This window comes from Chiloscyllium plagiosum, unplaced genomic scaffold, assembly GCF_037043375.1.
Source record: "Chiloscyllium plagiosum isolate Xiang-an unplaced genomic scaffold, Cpla_swu_hap1 HiC_scaffold_13, whole genome shotgun sequence".
Lineage (NCBI taxonomy): Eukaryota > Metazoa > Chordata > Chondrichthyes > Orectolobiformes > Hemiscylliidae > Chiloscyllium > Chiloscyllium plagiosum.
This window is the reverse complement of record NW_028270151.1, coordinates 57,438,918-57,454,352: the sequence shown is the minus strand read 5'-3', so window position 1 is coordinate 57,454,352 and position 15,435 is coordinate 57,438,918. Positions and strand designations below refer to the sequence as shown.

General features: G+C 35.5%; 1 protein-coding gene across 6 annotated transcripts in view; it reads right to left on the bottom strand.

The window, feature by feature from the left end:
• The window catches only part of si (sucrase-isomaltase), a 236,353-nt gene that overhangs the window by 47,419 nt on the left and 173,499 nt on the right, over positions 1–15,435 (bottom strand). For all 6 annotated transcript variants that reach the window (XM_087993626.1, XM_087993627.1, XM_087993628.1 and 3 more), the window contains exons 28-37: positions 12,714–12,882; positions 8,962–9,058; positions 6,197–6,309; positions 4,684–4,809; positions 3,521–3,652; positions 3,303–3,413; positions 3,047–3,109; positions 2,484–2,600; positions 2,306–2,390; positions 1,117–1,255 (exon numbers count right to left, since the gene is read on the bottom strand). In XM_087993626.1, the coding sequence (XP_087849752.1) occupies positions 1,117–1,255; positions 2,306–2,390; positions 2,484–2,600; positions 3,047–3,109; positions 3,303–3,413; positions 3,521–3,652; positions 4,684–4,809; positions 6,197–6,309; positions 8,962–9,058; positions 12,714–12,882 (1,152 nt within the window). The remainder of the gene's footprint in view (positions 1–1,116; positions 1,256–2,305; positions 2,391–2,483; positions 2,601–3,046; positions 3,110–3,302; positions 3,414–3,520; positions 3,653–4,683; positions 4,810–6,196; positions 6,310–8,961; positions 9,059–12,713; positions 12,883–15,435) is intronic.

The following is a 15,435-nucleotide window of genomic DNA, read 5'->3' as shown; positions in this document are numbered from 1 at the left end:
TATTTTCCCACTGCTGATGTCAGGCTCATCCGACTATGTTTTCTCTCTGCCTCCTTCTTAAACAGAGGGGTTAACGTTAGCTACCCTCCAATCCATAGGAACTGTTCCAGAATCTCTAGAATCTCGAAAAATGACCACCAATCCATCCATTATTTCCAATGTCACTTTCTTAAGTATTTTGGGATGTAGATATATTAATTTTTGATTTTATCAACTTCTCCAGGTCCATCTCCCAATTGAGCAGGTCATGAAGCTTTCTCCCTCTGTAAAGATCTTGTGATTAAGAAGGTTGCACTGTAAACTTGAGAACTCCAAGCTGCCTTTAATTTGGAAGAAGTTGACAATCTGATCTGGATATAATAAGATTGATCGTTACATAAAAGAAGCTGACATTGGGGTTGACATTCACTTGCAGGTCAACAAGTCGAGAAATATTTAATGCTGCATTGGTTATCTTCACTTTGACGAATGTGAAATTCCCTTTTTCCAAGTTCTCGATTTACATGCTTTCACAGCAACATTTCTCACCAGAAAGAGTTACGGTATAAAGTGAGTGCTCTGAGGACAACTACTTCACTAAAATATGTCATAGATCTGCCTTTCCTGTTACAAGATCAGACACTATTTATATCATTAAGGCCCTATTGATTTTCTTTTGTCTGCTGTTCACTTAAACCATTAAAGTTCAATTTTGAAGAGTAGAATGAATGCAGCATAGGGACAATTGGCCTGAATTTCTTTAAGCTTTACCTTGCTTAAGTGCTATAACTTACTATAACTTATTATAACTTATTAGACATATTGTAGTATCTCCATCTACATAATGATTCCACAATACAACTTGTGCTGTTATGAAAGTACAGTGTCAAAAATTTGAGGAAATTTGTGGCCTGTAAAAATTGTTCCGACAAGTGTTATTCTGTGTACATAATTTCATTAGTTTTGCAATCAAAGTATTTCTTTGATATTCTCTACATAAATCAGACACTGTGACATATTTTTCTAATTCTATTTTCAAACTTTAAAATCAGCCCATCTACAATTTTATCAATTAAATTTTAATCAAATATAATTTTCAAACCACAAGATTGTTCAAAGTAATCGACTACAACATACTCAAGTGTTGGCTTTGTTTGTGACCATCCATACAGGTTATGCACATCATAATGTCTTACTGCAGTTCCATCAGGTAGAAACTGTTCACTTTCCATACAGAGGGTTTTGTGACTCAGTCCCAAATGCTTTGATTCAAGAGCTTAAAAATGAGAATATGACATATGGTAAAAAAAAGGCAGTAACAGAATGAAATAGGTAAAATGATTAGCCACATACTTCATTGCTTGGAATTCTTGTAAAATAATTTTCAGCCTCTGAAACATATTACCTGTAACTTCTAAATTCACAAGTTTTTAAAATTTGAAAATGAAAACAAAACGATGAAAAACATTAATCCTTCTTTCTTATGTGGAAAAGTAATGTGCCTGAAAATAAGAATTGTATCTCTGCTTTGATTCAAGAGCTTAAAAATGAGAATATGACATATGGTTAATTTTGCATTTAAGTGCCATAACAGGAGACATGTCACAAATGTCCTTAGTCAATCTTGTCCAGAAGTAAATCTATGAGGTAAATAGTATCTTGCCAGTATCAACTCAATAATGATGGCCCTTACTTGCTAATTTTCTCCCACCTCCAGGCAAGGGGAAAATACTGCTGTATACCTTCAAGTTGGACAAAATAAGGTTTGGTGATCAGATGAACTGAGAAAGGGGTTGCTTCCAGATTTGTGACATTTATAAATTCAAATGCCAACCAACAAAACACTGAAATCTCCTATTTGTGTATTCAAGAAGTCTACCACCTCAGGCAGGAAACTGCTCATTAACGTGGAGACAACCTGGTTACCAAGGGAAGAATTCATTAAAAGTAGTAGCTGCAGTTCACACATATTGACTCCATTTCAGAGATGTTACCATTTTGTTAACATTGATTTGATCAACTGATGATCTATCCAGAGGATAAACTGAAATTGTATTAATTCTTCAAAATAATATTGATAAAGCAAATTCCTTAATACTTAATAAATTATGGTTCACGACAATGATGTATCTTAGAAAAAATATTCAGCAATATTGAAGTTTGACAGGGCAATTCAGTATACAGAAAGTTGCATTGACCACTGACAAGCTGATTCCAGTCTAAATGACAAGTTAACATAGATTATCAATCTCTAAACTCAAATAAATCTTTTGCATTCTCTTTGAAAAACACATTTGATAAATCCATTGAGTGAAAATATCCTAACCTGGCATATAAGGTGGATAGTTCAGTTTGTTATCATGACACCCATGAACAGATCCATGAACAAAGCTGGCAGGTTCATTCATGTCCTAAAAAAACAATGCAAGGTAAAATGCTTTTGCTGCAAATTGAGATTTGGAATTGCTTTTTAATGAGACAGAAAATGAACAGCAAAAACTCACAATCCAAAGTCCATCAAACTCCAAAGTTCTCTCATAATAATCTTTTATTGCTGTATGCCACCAGTTTACTGTTTCATTGCGGAAGAAGTCTGGGAAAGCAGCATAAGCTCGATAATGCTGTAAGAACACAAAACACCGATTTAACAAAAACAAGATAAATTCTTTATATATGCTAATTAAAAATGAATTCTGGACCTTATTGTGGCTTTCTTTCTAATTTTCTCAATCAGGCTAATCAAGTTTCTCTGCTTTCTTTGCTTGTTAATTATTAACTGTGTTCATGACTCAAGCTTAATCTTTTCTGAAATAAAAATAGAAGTTGCTGGAAAAGCTCAGCAGGTCTGGCCGCATCTGTGAAGATAAATCAGAGTTAATGTCTCCGGTCTGGTGACCCTTCCTTTGAATTTCTTTTTAATCTTTTCAGGTTTTCTTTATGAGCACAAACATTAATGTCAAAGCATATGGTTTCAGATAAGTATTAAATTAATATATTTCAGGTTCAAGAGTGATTATGTTGACAGATTATCATTAGATATACAATTTGTTTTATAAATCAGGCTTACCTCCACTTGATAGTCCCAGTCTTTTGAAGTATTTACTGTTATATTTGGAATATCTGGCCATACCTGCAATTGGTATTCAATAAGTTCAAAGATTAAGATTGCTTTATGTATTTTGCAGCTGTTACAATATACAAATAATTGAATTTATGGGATGAAATTACTAGCAAAACTGTCTTAATTACAACGGTAACTAAAGCGACCTTGTAATATTGCTAAATTTCAAATGGCTCTCAAATATTTTTAAAAAATGGATTACCTTCCCCCATACAATATCAAGACTATTTTTCCATTTAATGAAGACATTGTTATCTATTCCAGTGGTAAAGGCTTCATAACGTCTAGTTTCATTTCCTGAAATTGCTGGATCCTGCATAATTAAAAAATGCACAACCACAAATATCAAAATCTATAGCTCCAAATTACATTATTAATTTTATTCAAGTCATTTTAAAAAGAAATGCACACAAAACTTACCAAGATGATAATAGTTCTCATTCCTTCACTTCTTATTTTATTAAAGAAGTCTGGCAAATTCTGGAAATCATCGACATCAAGAGTAAAGTCCAACTGCCGCTCCATGTAATCGATATCAACATATTGTACATCCTTTAAAAAAAATATTTCATAGCAACCCAGACTAGTTAGAATAAGCATTATTTAGGCCCCTTGAAACAATCCCAGCTATCAGTCTCAAGCAAATTGTATAATACCTCGTTTGGAGACCTGATTTACATTGACAGCCACAACTCTATGTCATATTGAGCCTAATGACACAGAAATACAATGCAAGCACATTTTGCAGTACATGTAGAGCCTTTCTCCAAAACAGGTTAATTTTTAATCTAATGAGGGACAAAAGAGATATAAAATTATACAACTAGTGCAGTTCTTAGCACTTTGCTATATTCACACTACTAAGGATCAATATGTGGTCGAGGAGAAAGTGAGGTCTGTAGATGCTGGAGATCAAAGTTGAAACTTTATTGCTGGAACAGCACAGCAGGTCAGGCAGCATCCAGGGAACAGGACATTCGACGTTTCGGGCACAGGCCCTTCTTCAGGAATGAGCAGAGAGTGTTCAGCAGGAGAAGATAAAAGGTAGGGAGGAGGGACTTGGAGGAGGGGAGTTGGAAATGTGATAGGTGGAAAGAGGTCAAGGTGAGGGTGATAGGTCGGAGTAGGATGGAGGCGGAGAGGTCAAGAAGAAGACTGCAGGTCAGGAAGGCGGTGCCGGGCTGGAGGGATCCGGCTGAGACAAGGTGGGGGGAGGGGGGATGAAGAAACTGGTGAAGTCCAAGTTCATCCCCTGCGGTTGGAGGGTTCCCAGTCGGAAGATAAGACGCTCCTCCTCCGACCGTCGGGTTGTTGTGGTTTGGCGGTGGATGAGTCCAATGACCTGTCACCTATTTTAGGAGATATTACATCAATTGGCTATGCAAAAAGTCTGGTAGATCTGCTGCTGGTTTTGCATTAGCATGCACCTGAGACTAATTTCTATTGGCATAACTTGGTTTATATTATCTTCAAAATCCTTTTATGCATCATTTACTCTTTCGGTATATTTAAACAATTCATATTCTTGACAGATTATTAGATAGATTGATATAATACATGCACTTAATATATAAGTAACGTACATATGGTATTTTTGCATTCTTCATGCCAGTGTAGAGATCCTCAATTTCAGTGGTATTCTTGTATCCATATCGACATAACTGAAATCCCAGTGACCAATAGGGAGGCATGACTGGGCGGCCAATAAGCTAAAAAGTACAGGTAAAACATTTTTAAAATTTGTTTTCCAAGCTGGAAAGAAGTTTTTTTCACAACTTGTTCTTGGTTTCAAAATGTGATTAAAAGTGCCTATTTAGTTTAAAGTCCAGGATTCAGAAGGACTGATGAATGGTTAGGCATTTTAGCATTAAAACTTCCTGCTGAAGTCATATCAATCCTGTAAGATGCTTAATGATTTCATAGCTATTGTGCAGAGCTATTGGTGCATTTTATTTTGTACAGTGGCTGGGCTGTATGGGGCTTTACTGATGAGTAGTCAAGTGTGAATTGTATGTTGAAACTAGATATGGAAATATTTCTTCTGGTTCACCCTCAACACACAATTTTGATCTCCGACAGTGTTAACAGTACCTACTACATATCACCCTGTCAATAACTATAGAAATGAGATAATAGACATTCGTTCATGGCACTGAAATTGAAATTCATCCACTCACCATGCATAGATTACTACAATTGAATCAATTTTTTTTTCACATTTACACTGTTAGGCTACAATTAGGAGGATATAAGGTTGGAGATAGTGAGGACTGCAGATGCTGAAGATCAGAGTCAAGAGTGTGGTGCTGAAAAAGCACATCCAGTCAGACAACATCCAAGGAATAGGAGAATCAATGTTTCAGGCATAAGCCCTTCATCAGGAATATACAGGTTGGTCTAGTGCTGCAATTGGGACGTTCAAATGCAGAATACTGGGATTATGCTTGGGTGATCTTTTAGATCAGGCTTGTCCAACAGAAGGCACATGCAAAGGGATTCAGTGTATGCATCACACACATAGTTGATTGCCTAACTAATCCTTTGATTCTTTGCCCAACAGACTGCTAACTTGATTGTCTGTTTGCAATCCGTATGGAAACTAAGATAGAGATCACGAGAGCGATGTTGTGATGCAATTTGGATCCCTTAAAGGTAAAGTGACTTTCTGATGTTCAATAGAACAATAGCCACCATAACACCCTTTCCCCCACAAATGCAAAAAAAAGTTTTATATTCTTATTTTAAAAGTTTTATCTGATATATTTGTTGACCACGCTGGCATTTTTTGCCCACTCAGAAATGTGGAAGATTGTATTCTTATTGCTAGTACTTCTTCAGCATTCTGCTGAAATCTTTAAGTCCCGTGTCTGTAGGAAGATGAGGTGTGTTAATGCTTATTGGAATTTGTTCTTTTGCAAAATTTATTGTAGATGAGAAATGTAAAACCTGCCTTGTGAATTAATCTTCAATCATCATTAAACTGCCTTTCTACATTTATATTACCCAGTAAATATATTTAAATGTGCACATTAATAATTTGTACAATAGCAATACTAAAATGAATTCAAACCAGACTATTAAGGCAAAGATACATACTGCTGTGTATTGTTCAACAACATTTTCTGGATTTGTACCAAGAACCAAATAAAAATCCAGGATTCCTCCAGTAGTGCGATATGTCAGAGAAGGATGTGGTTGAAGTGTTACATCTGGAAGTCAGAAATATCATAAAAAAACATTAAATGAGCAGTAACTGTTAAATTCAATTTCTTAGTTTATGAGGTGTTGTCATTAAGTTCTCACTGAAAATATATGCAAGAACCATTTCCTGTGTGTAGGATATTGACTCATTATATTAATATTCACAACAGCAAATTTGCTTTATTCTGAGTACTTTAGCATATTTTTGAAACTCATGGTGATATAGACCAAAATAGCAGTTGTACAAGGATACAATGCTAATAGTTTCGTAATAATATGACTTGTAACACATAGAAAGAAAGATTTGCATTCATATATCAAATTTTCATAACCTTTGGATGTCCCAAAGCGTTTTATAGCCAAAGAAGTACTTTTGAAGTGGACCTACTGTTATAATATGAGATGTGTCAGCAAATTTCACACAGTAAGATTTCACAGTTAAAAATGCAATACTAATATGCAGATAATCTATTTATGTGATGTTGATTGATGGGTAAATATTAGAAAGACCTCTGATGATGACTTCTCTAATCTTCTAAATGGTGCCTTGGATTCTTCTGCATCCATTTGAGAAGACAGACATTGTCTCAGCTTAATGTCTTATCTGCAATCAGCAACTCCAAAAGTACAGCACTTCCTTCAAGCTGTACTGAAGTATTAATCTTGATTTTCATGTTCAGGTCCTAAAGTGGTACTACTTTCTGACTCAGGCTAGAATACTAATAGCAGTTCCATGGATAGCATGATCACTAATGGCCATATATTGCTACTGTGGTCATCATAAACAAAAGGGCAAGATTCAATTACAGAGTTCTAAATTTAAATTTAGTGAATTTATTTGGCTTGGAGACAGTAAATATTGGTGGAAAATAAAAGTTCAAGTTTCAATTATTATTTGATTTAAATATGCATGGGTTAATAGATTTGTGTCACATTCTTGATTTCACTGTTTAATGCCATTACCTCATTTTAAATACAAACTTATTAAAGTAGATGAAAGTGCTAAAATATTTATATACCACAGATTGAGAATAATTTAGCATCTCAGTTTTAAAAGGTAATTAGGAATGACTGGAGAAGTTCAGTGAGAAGCTATTAAATTCATTCTCTCCACAGATGCTGAGTTTCTTCAATGTTTTCTGTTTTCATTTCAGATTTCCAACATCTGCAGTATTTTGCTTTTATTTCCTCTTGTTTTATTTTACTTTCAATGACTTTCAATGTCATTTAAGATAAATTAAGATTAATTGAAGATTTTAATATTTTCCTTTCATATCATCTGTTATTATCTCATTGAAGAATTCTTTGATCTTTATACCAGTAGGTTAGTGTAATCTTTGATACTTATATTGTTTGTTTTGGTATCGATTGTAAAAGATTATCTTTATTACTTATGTCAGACACAAAACTAAATAAAATGTACTTAATTCTTTGAATATTGGGATTCTTTAGTAACATAAAATGTCCATATGTGTTTTCATTTATCATTTATAATGTGGATGTAAACTCAGAGGTTAATTGATATTCTGACCAATAACAAATTTATATAGCACCGTTAATTTATAGGAGCATTATGAAACAAAGTATGATATTGTACCACTGAAGAAATATTAAATTAAATGACCAACAGCTTAGTCAATTAGGTATGTTTTGGAGATTGTCTTAATGGTGGACAACTCTGGAAAGAGGCAGAGGAGTGCATACAAGCTATTTCAGGCTCGGCACATCGGCAAATGGAGGTAGACATTAAAGATGGATCAATTACAACTGGAAGGTACAACAGGGCATAATTAGAGAATCCAGAGGTCTTGAAGCATTGTAGAGCTAGAGAAGATTACAGAAAAAGAGAGGGTTATGGGTAGAGGTTTGGACTGTGTGAAGGTTACAGAGGACAGAATGTGGAAGATCAGCCAAAAACAATCTGGAACAGTTAAGAGGTAACAAGTGCAGGAATGAGAGTTACTTACCTTTAATACAATCACAGGTTTCAGCAATGGTTAATCTGATAAATAGATGGTGTTATTGACAGCACAAATATGAGGTAAGAAGGTCATGTCTAGTTCAAGTGTGACTCCAGGTTGCAAACAAACAAGCTTAACTGCAGATTTGTATCAACAAATGGATGAAGTTAATAGTTTGGCAATAGAGTTTAGAACAGAAAACAATGGCTTCTGTCTTCCCAATATTTAATTGGATGAAATTTCTGATCATCTAGCTCTAGATGATAACTTCACAGCTGTAGAGGAGTGAAGAGAGGTGCTGGGGAGATAGAGGGGTCTGGCTTCAGCATGTATGTGAAAAACATTGCTGTGCTTTTGGATGGTGTAACCAAAGGGCAGATAAGAACTAAGGGAAGGCCAAGAATGGATCTCTGTGGGTTACAAGAAAGAATTGTGCTTAGCAAGAGGATAAGCCATTAAATAAGTGATTTTCTGGCTGAGATTAGATAGATAAGAATAAAACTAGACAGTTGGGGGGATGCACTGGAGGATGATGCTGTGGTCAACCATTTCAATGGCTGCAGACAGTTCAAGAAGGTTACAGTGAAGGTAGACTAGACTTTTGTTATATTTTCAATGTTAATACCAACAAAAGTATTTAAAAATGATTAACATGACATTCTGAAAAGTCAATGCATAAAAAAGAACATCTTAACTTACCCATTGCATTACTGTTCAACAATAATACACCATGGGCTTTGAAATTTTCTTCAAGACCCATATAAAAAGGTTGGCTCCCATAACCATTCATTTTATACTGTGAACATATATAAAGTGAAAATTGGACAAAACAAAATCTACAATGGCATCAGTCAGAACATTGAAAACCTAAACATAAACTTTTGGTAAACTAAAGTCAATGACTTATAACTTCAATCATACCAAGCATGTTGTTTCAACACTAAGAGCATTAATAAGGTTGTCACATGCAATATTGTAAACATGTTTTGCTGGAGGTATGCCACCTGCCATATTATTGAGGGGATAAAATATGTGCTCAAAGCCCAGGCCTGAACCTTAACACACAAGCTTTTTTTTATTTCAAAAATATACTTTATTCATGAAAAATATCTTTGTATATATACATTATCACAAAAGCAGTTCGGTTCTGTGCAGTTGCATTTCAAGTAAATAAACAAAACATTGGATTTTGACTCACTTACACTTACAATATTAATATTTACGTGCATTTGAAGTACTGGGAGGTTCTGATAACTGGATAAACCCCTTTGCCTTCAGTAGGAAGACCTCAGACAGTGGTCTTTCCCCACAGTGCCTTAGGAGCAGCTGCCCCAAGCTTGACATCCCTCAGCATGTAATTCTGAACCCTTGGAATGTGCCGTCTGCAACATTCGATCGAGGTAAAACTGATTGTTCTGAAAGACCAACAAGTTTCGGGCAGACCAAAGAGCATCTTTCACCGAGTTGATGGTCCTCCAGGCAGAGGTGATGTTTGTCTCAGTGTACAATCCAGGCAACAGACCGTAGAGCAGAGAGATACGCATCATGGATCTGCTTGGGAGAAACCTTGACAAAAACATTGCATCTTCCTCCAGACTTCCTTTGCAAAGGCATATTCCAGAAGAAGATGTGTAACAATCTCAACACCTTCCATAACCACTTCCAGAGCAGTGTGTGGTGGCACAGACTGATCAGGCATACATAAAGGATTTCACAGGTAGTGCTGTTCTCACCACCAGCCAAGTAATGTCTTGGTGCTTGGTGGAAAACTCTGGTGATGAGGCAATCTATCAAATGATTTTGACAGTCTGCTTAAAGGAACCACATGACAGGATCCACCCTTTCCTTTATCCACAGGGTCTTAAGGACGTTGTGTACTGACCACTTCCTGAAGAACTTGTGTTTAAAAGTCTTTCTCTTTGCAAATTTCTCTATGAAGGACAGGTAATAAACTTTTGAAATGTATTTACCTAAATAAATACTGGAAGGAGTAGGAATGAAACCTTCACAAGTGAAGAATAAATACATGACTGCTCTCATTGTCAACCCTTCTTTAAACCCTTGTTTAACCTGACTCTGTCTTCTCCCAACCCAGATCCTGAAAGCCCAAATACTGATCTGCATTCCTAACTCCCAAATCCCTCCTCATTCTGATGTTTGAACCAATCATTGGCCTCCAAACTCCCAATCCTATGGCCTCTGTTATTCCTTTTGATCTCTTAACTCCTGACTCATGATGTGCTCGAGGGCCATTGCAACATCATAGCAATCCATTCCTGGGTTCCACTTGATTCATCATTATGATGCATAATACGTCACTGCATCTTCTGTGCATCCAAAAATGAAACAAACAAGAACCTTTTCTCTTTTTCTTCGAATCCTTCAGATAATTTTAATAAAATGATTCCAAACATTAACTCATGTTCCTTTTCAGATATTGAATAGCTGCTATGCATTCCAAACATTTTATGTTTATTGCAGATTGCCAACATTCCTGATTTGATCCATTTGTCTCATTAATAATCTACTATGCAAGTGGAAAAGATGTAAAATTCTATCCTGTGTAAATTGAGTGTTTCTTCCTGTCAGAGACAATCAACAGCATCCATCAAAGTATTACAGATGAAGTTTCTTTCAATATGTAAATGTCCTTTACATAGCAACTGCTTTACTATTGAGGACACTGATATTCTTATTCTGAAATAAAATCTAGTCATCAAATTATATTTATGTTAATAAGTTATTTACCCTTTGTTCACTGGGCAAAAAATTCAATTCAGTGAAAGTTTTGTTTTAATGAAGACAGAATATTATAGTTGTCCAGTGCACAGAACCAAAGTGCAACAAGCATGAGATTCTATTTGTGGATAATGCCATCTGAGATCTACAGATGAATCACATTCTCTCTGCACACACTGATCATCATAACTCATCGCTCACTGTCTTTCTGTGACCTGAGTAGAATTTAGATTGCTGCCACTTAAAACTAGAAATGACTCTACATTCTCAGAAGAACATTTCCAATAACCAAACCCAGAATAATTTATTATGCTTCCATGAGTTTGTGAGGGTGGGTGTTAAATTGATCTTTCCTAATGTCAATGAGTTTCTGATCTGAGATTAGATGTAACATTTTTGTTGCTGTACATTCATCAACTCAGTCACTGCTGTCTCTAGTACTATCTAAAATCACACTTTTGACACAAACTTCATTTATCTTCTCTATTGTTAAAGCCTTTCATTTTCTTAAACATTTCTGCATTCTTTTGAACCCACATTGCTCATTGTCTTCAATTTTCCAGGATGGATAACATTAATTTTTATCCCTTCTCCACTCTACCAATTCTAATTGTCATCTATTCCATTTTAAAATATCCTCAAAATAGTCACCTTCAATATATTCTGAAAAGAGTGTAGCATCAATACTGTTGCTTAGGTATACAGTCTAAGGTGCTAAAGTGTCACATTCCATTAACAACCTCACAATCATCTTTGAATTGTCATTGTGTCCGAGGGGAAAAAAAATCTGCCCTGCCTAAGTACAAAAATACAGCTCGTAAAAGCTAACAAAGACAACTGAAAAATAACTATGAAAAGTAAATTACAAAGTAATAGATTGAAAATTAAACACAAAAAATAAATTTGTAATTCTGCTTCACATTTGCCATTACACTCATGATGGAGGAAGAGGGGAATTGAGCCAGCAATTTTACCTACAGTTATATTTGTTATCCCACTATTGTCTTTGTCAGGTGTTACCAATTGAAATTTTTTTATGTATTATCATTGGCAACATAAACCAATGAAACATTAATTCACTGGTTTGATATTTCTTTGTCAACTGTTTTAGTGGAAATATTATCTTACTTAAAATAGACAAGTCAAGCACCTTTAACAACAACCTAAATGGCCTGCATCAAATTTACTTAAGTTATTTGGACTACAATAAAAGAAGATAGAATTTCATTTGAATCATTAGATAAAAATAATTTCGACCCTTGTGCAATCTAACTGTATTTGTGAAAATGCAAATAAATATCAGTTTACTTTAAATCAACAATGCTCAGCATTCTAGTCTAGGATGCAGAAATCAGGGTAGAGATCATTGCTCTGGCATAAATATTTTTTGAATAGAATGGAGGTTGTTGTTTTTGTATTAACCTGCATTCTACCATCAAACAGGAGCATTCAGTCATTTGCTTTGCAATTTTGAAGACAACAGTCCTGAAAAGGTGAGATAAAGGGTTACAGTAAATCAAGGCTCTGTGATTTATGTGTGAATGGGCTCTGTTGTTCTTCACTGTAAAACTTTGAGCAATTGTAATCACTTTAACTTACAACATTGAATCCCAGCATTGATGTGTAGCTGGGGTAATTCAATTTTTCACAGCACTTGATGCTAGTAATAAAACACAATAAGCCACAGCTAAGGAAATAAGTTTCAAACTTACACCAGGTGGCTGATCTTTGGCAAACATTCCCCAAGTATTCCAGTTCAGATCATGTTTGAAACTTCGATGTTCGGTTTCTCCAAAGCCATAAATATACTTTGAAGGGAGGTGTGTTGAAATTTGTATAAATTGGTCAGTAAATGTTAAACCAGGCAATTGGGAATTCCAACTGCAAAAGTAAGGAAGAATGGAATTCTTAGCGTTTTGGAATTAAATTAACTCATGACAAAGTTAAAGTCTAACAGTGTTCTAATCTAGTTTAGACTGCTATTATGAAGTGCAAATTCTTAAGCATTCACACCAAAGACAATATTAATATATAAGTTGGGACAGTGAAATTAACAGTTTGCATAATCAAAGCAATTTAATGTGATGAAATCATGCAATTAGATGCTAACATAGTAGGAGTTTGTTGTAGTATGTCTAATGTAGAAGGGAACAGTTAGTCATTTCAAATATATGACATTAGACAATTATGGGTCACTATTCTGGGTCCATGTCAGTAGTATATTACTTCCTCTCAATTATTGTTTGTCAAAACTTAAAGCTGTGCTGTACAATTTTCTAATTTGCACTGATCGTGGGCAAGATTCTTGATTCTGGCACAAAGAGAATGTTATGTCTGCATGCCTTAATTACCAGTATCTATTAATAATTGTGGACATCTAATCAGACATTAATGAATACATTTGAAACTTCTTGCCAAGGTTTATAAAGAATATTGGAATAGCACAGAAAACATTTTTGAATATATATATAAAGTACAAAATTATATAACAATTACAAGCCACAACCTCTAGTATTTGCATACTGAGTTTCACAGGGAAAACCATATCTAATCTTTCTTCAGAGAAGAGTAAGCAGATAAGTCTCAACATGAGCTAAAGACAGAAATATTAAAAGAGTAGCTAAAGCCTTGGCTAAAAGAAAATGTTTTAAAGAGGGTCTTAAAGGTGGATCAATCTAAGAAGAATCTAATTCCAGAGATTATATTCAGCAACCAATGGAAGGGTGCAAAGAGTAGATATGGACATAGGTTTAACTCAGAGGAACAAACAGTTAGAGTGGTAAGGGAAAATGAGATTGGGAGAGATCATGAAAATATTTAAATATGATAAAAATAATTTTGGAGTTGAGGTATTGGGCTAGGCATGCAAAAGATTGGGTCTGGATTATAGTGGTGCTGGAAAAGCACAGCAGGTCAGGCAGCATCCAAGGAGTAGGAAAATTGACATTTTGGGCAAAAGCCCTTCATCAGGAATCTGCAAAACATTGGACCCAGGCATGATCTGTGAGTGGGACTTGGGATAGCATTGGCAGTAGAGTTTTGAATACTTTTTTATATGGAATCTGGAGGGAAGGACCAGCCAGAAGAAACTTGGAGTAATCAAATCTGGAGATGACAAACCTATGACAAACATAGAACACTATGGCATAATAACAGGCTCTTCAGCCCACGGTGTCTGTGCTGACCATGATGCCATTCTAAACCAATCCCATCTGCTTGCACATGGTCCATATCCTTCTATTCCCTGCCTGTTCATATGTCTGTCTAAGTATCTCTAAAATTTTGCTATCACAACTGCTTCTACAACCTCCCCTTGCTTCCAGGTACCTACCACCCTGTAAGTAAAAGACCTTGCACATCTCGTTTAAATTTTCAGCTTCTCACCTTAAATGACCCGTAGTATTTGACATTTCCACCTTGGGAAAATGACTCTGACTATCCACCCTATCCAGGCCTCATAATTTTATATACTTCTATTAGGTTGCCCCTCAGACTTTGACACTCTAGTGAAAACAATCCAAGTTTGTCCAAGCTCTCCTTACAGCTAATATACTCCAATCCAGCCAACATCCTGATAGACTTGTTTTATACCCTCTCCATAGCCTCCACTTCCTTTCTACAGTGTGGTGACCAGAACTATACACAACACTCCAAATGCATCCTAACTAACATTTCTTCAGCTGCAACATGAATTACCAACTTTTATGCTGGATGCCTTCTAAACCACCATATCCACCAGTGTTTCCACTCTCAGGCAGCTATGGAATTGTATCCCAAGATCCCTCTGTATATCAGAGCACCTAAGGATCCTGCCATTTACTATATACTTTCTTTTTGCATTTGATCTCCCAAAATGCATCATCTCACACTTGTCCACATTAAACTTCATCTGCCATTTCTCCATCCAACTTTCTAACAGATCTATATCCTGGTGTATCATTTAACACACAAAACACTATCCACAACTCCACCAATTTATGTGTCTTCTGCAATCCTACTAATCAGACCACCTATCATTTTCATCCAAATCACTGATTTATATTACAAACAACAGATGTCCCATCACTGATCCTTGCACTACTGGTCACAAACCTCCAATCTGAAAAACATCACTCCATAACTACCTTCTGTCTTCTATGACCCAGCAAATTTTGTTCCAATTTACCAACTTACCATGGAGCCCATGTGATCTAATCCACTGGACCAGCCTATCTTGGGGACTTTGTCAAATGCTTTAGTAAAGTCAATGTTGACAACATCTACTCATCAATTATCTTCATCACTTCCTCAAAAAACTCCGTCAAATTTATGACATAAGACCCCTCATGCTCAAAGCCACGCTGGCCATCCCTTAATAATATGACTTTTTTCTAAATACAAATTAACCCTATCTGTAAGAATCTTCACCAATAATTTCCCTATCAACTGGTGTAA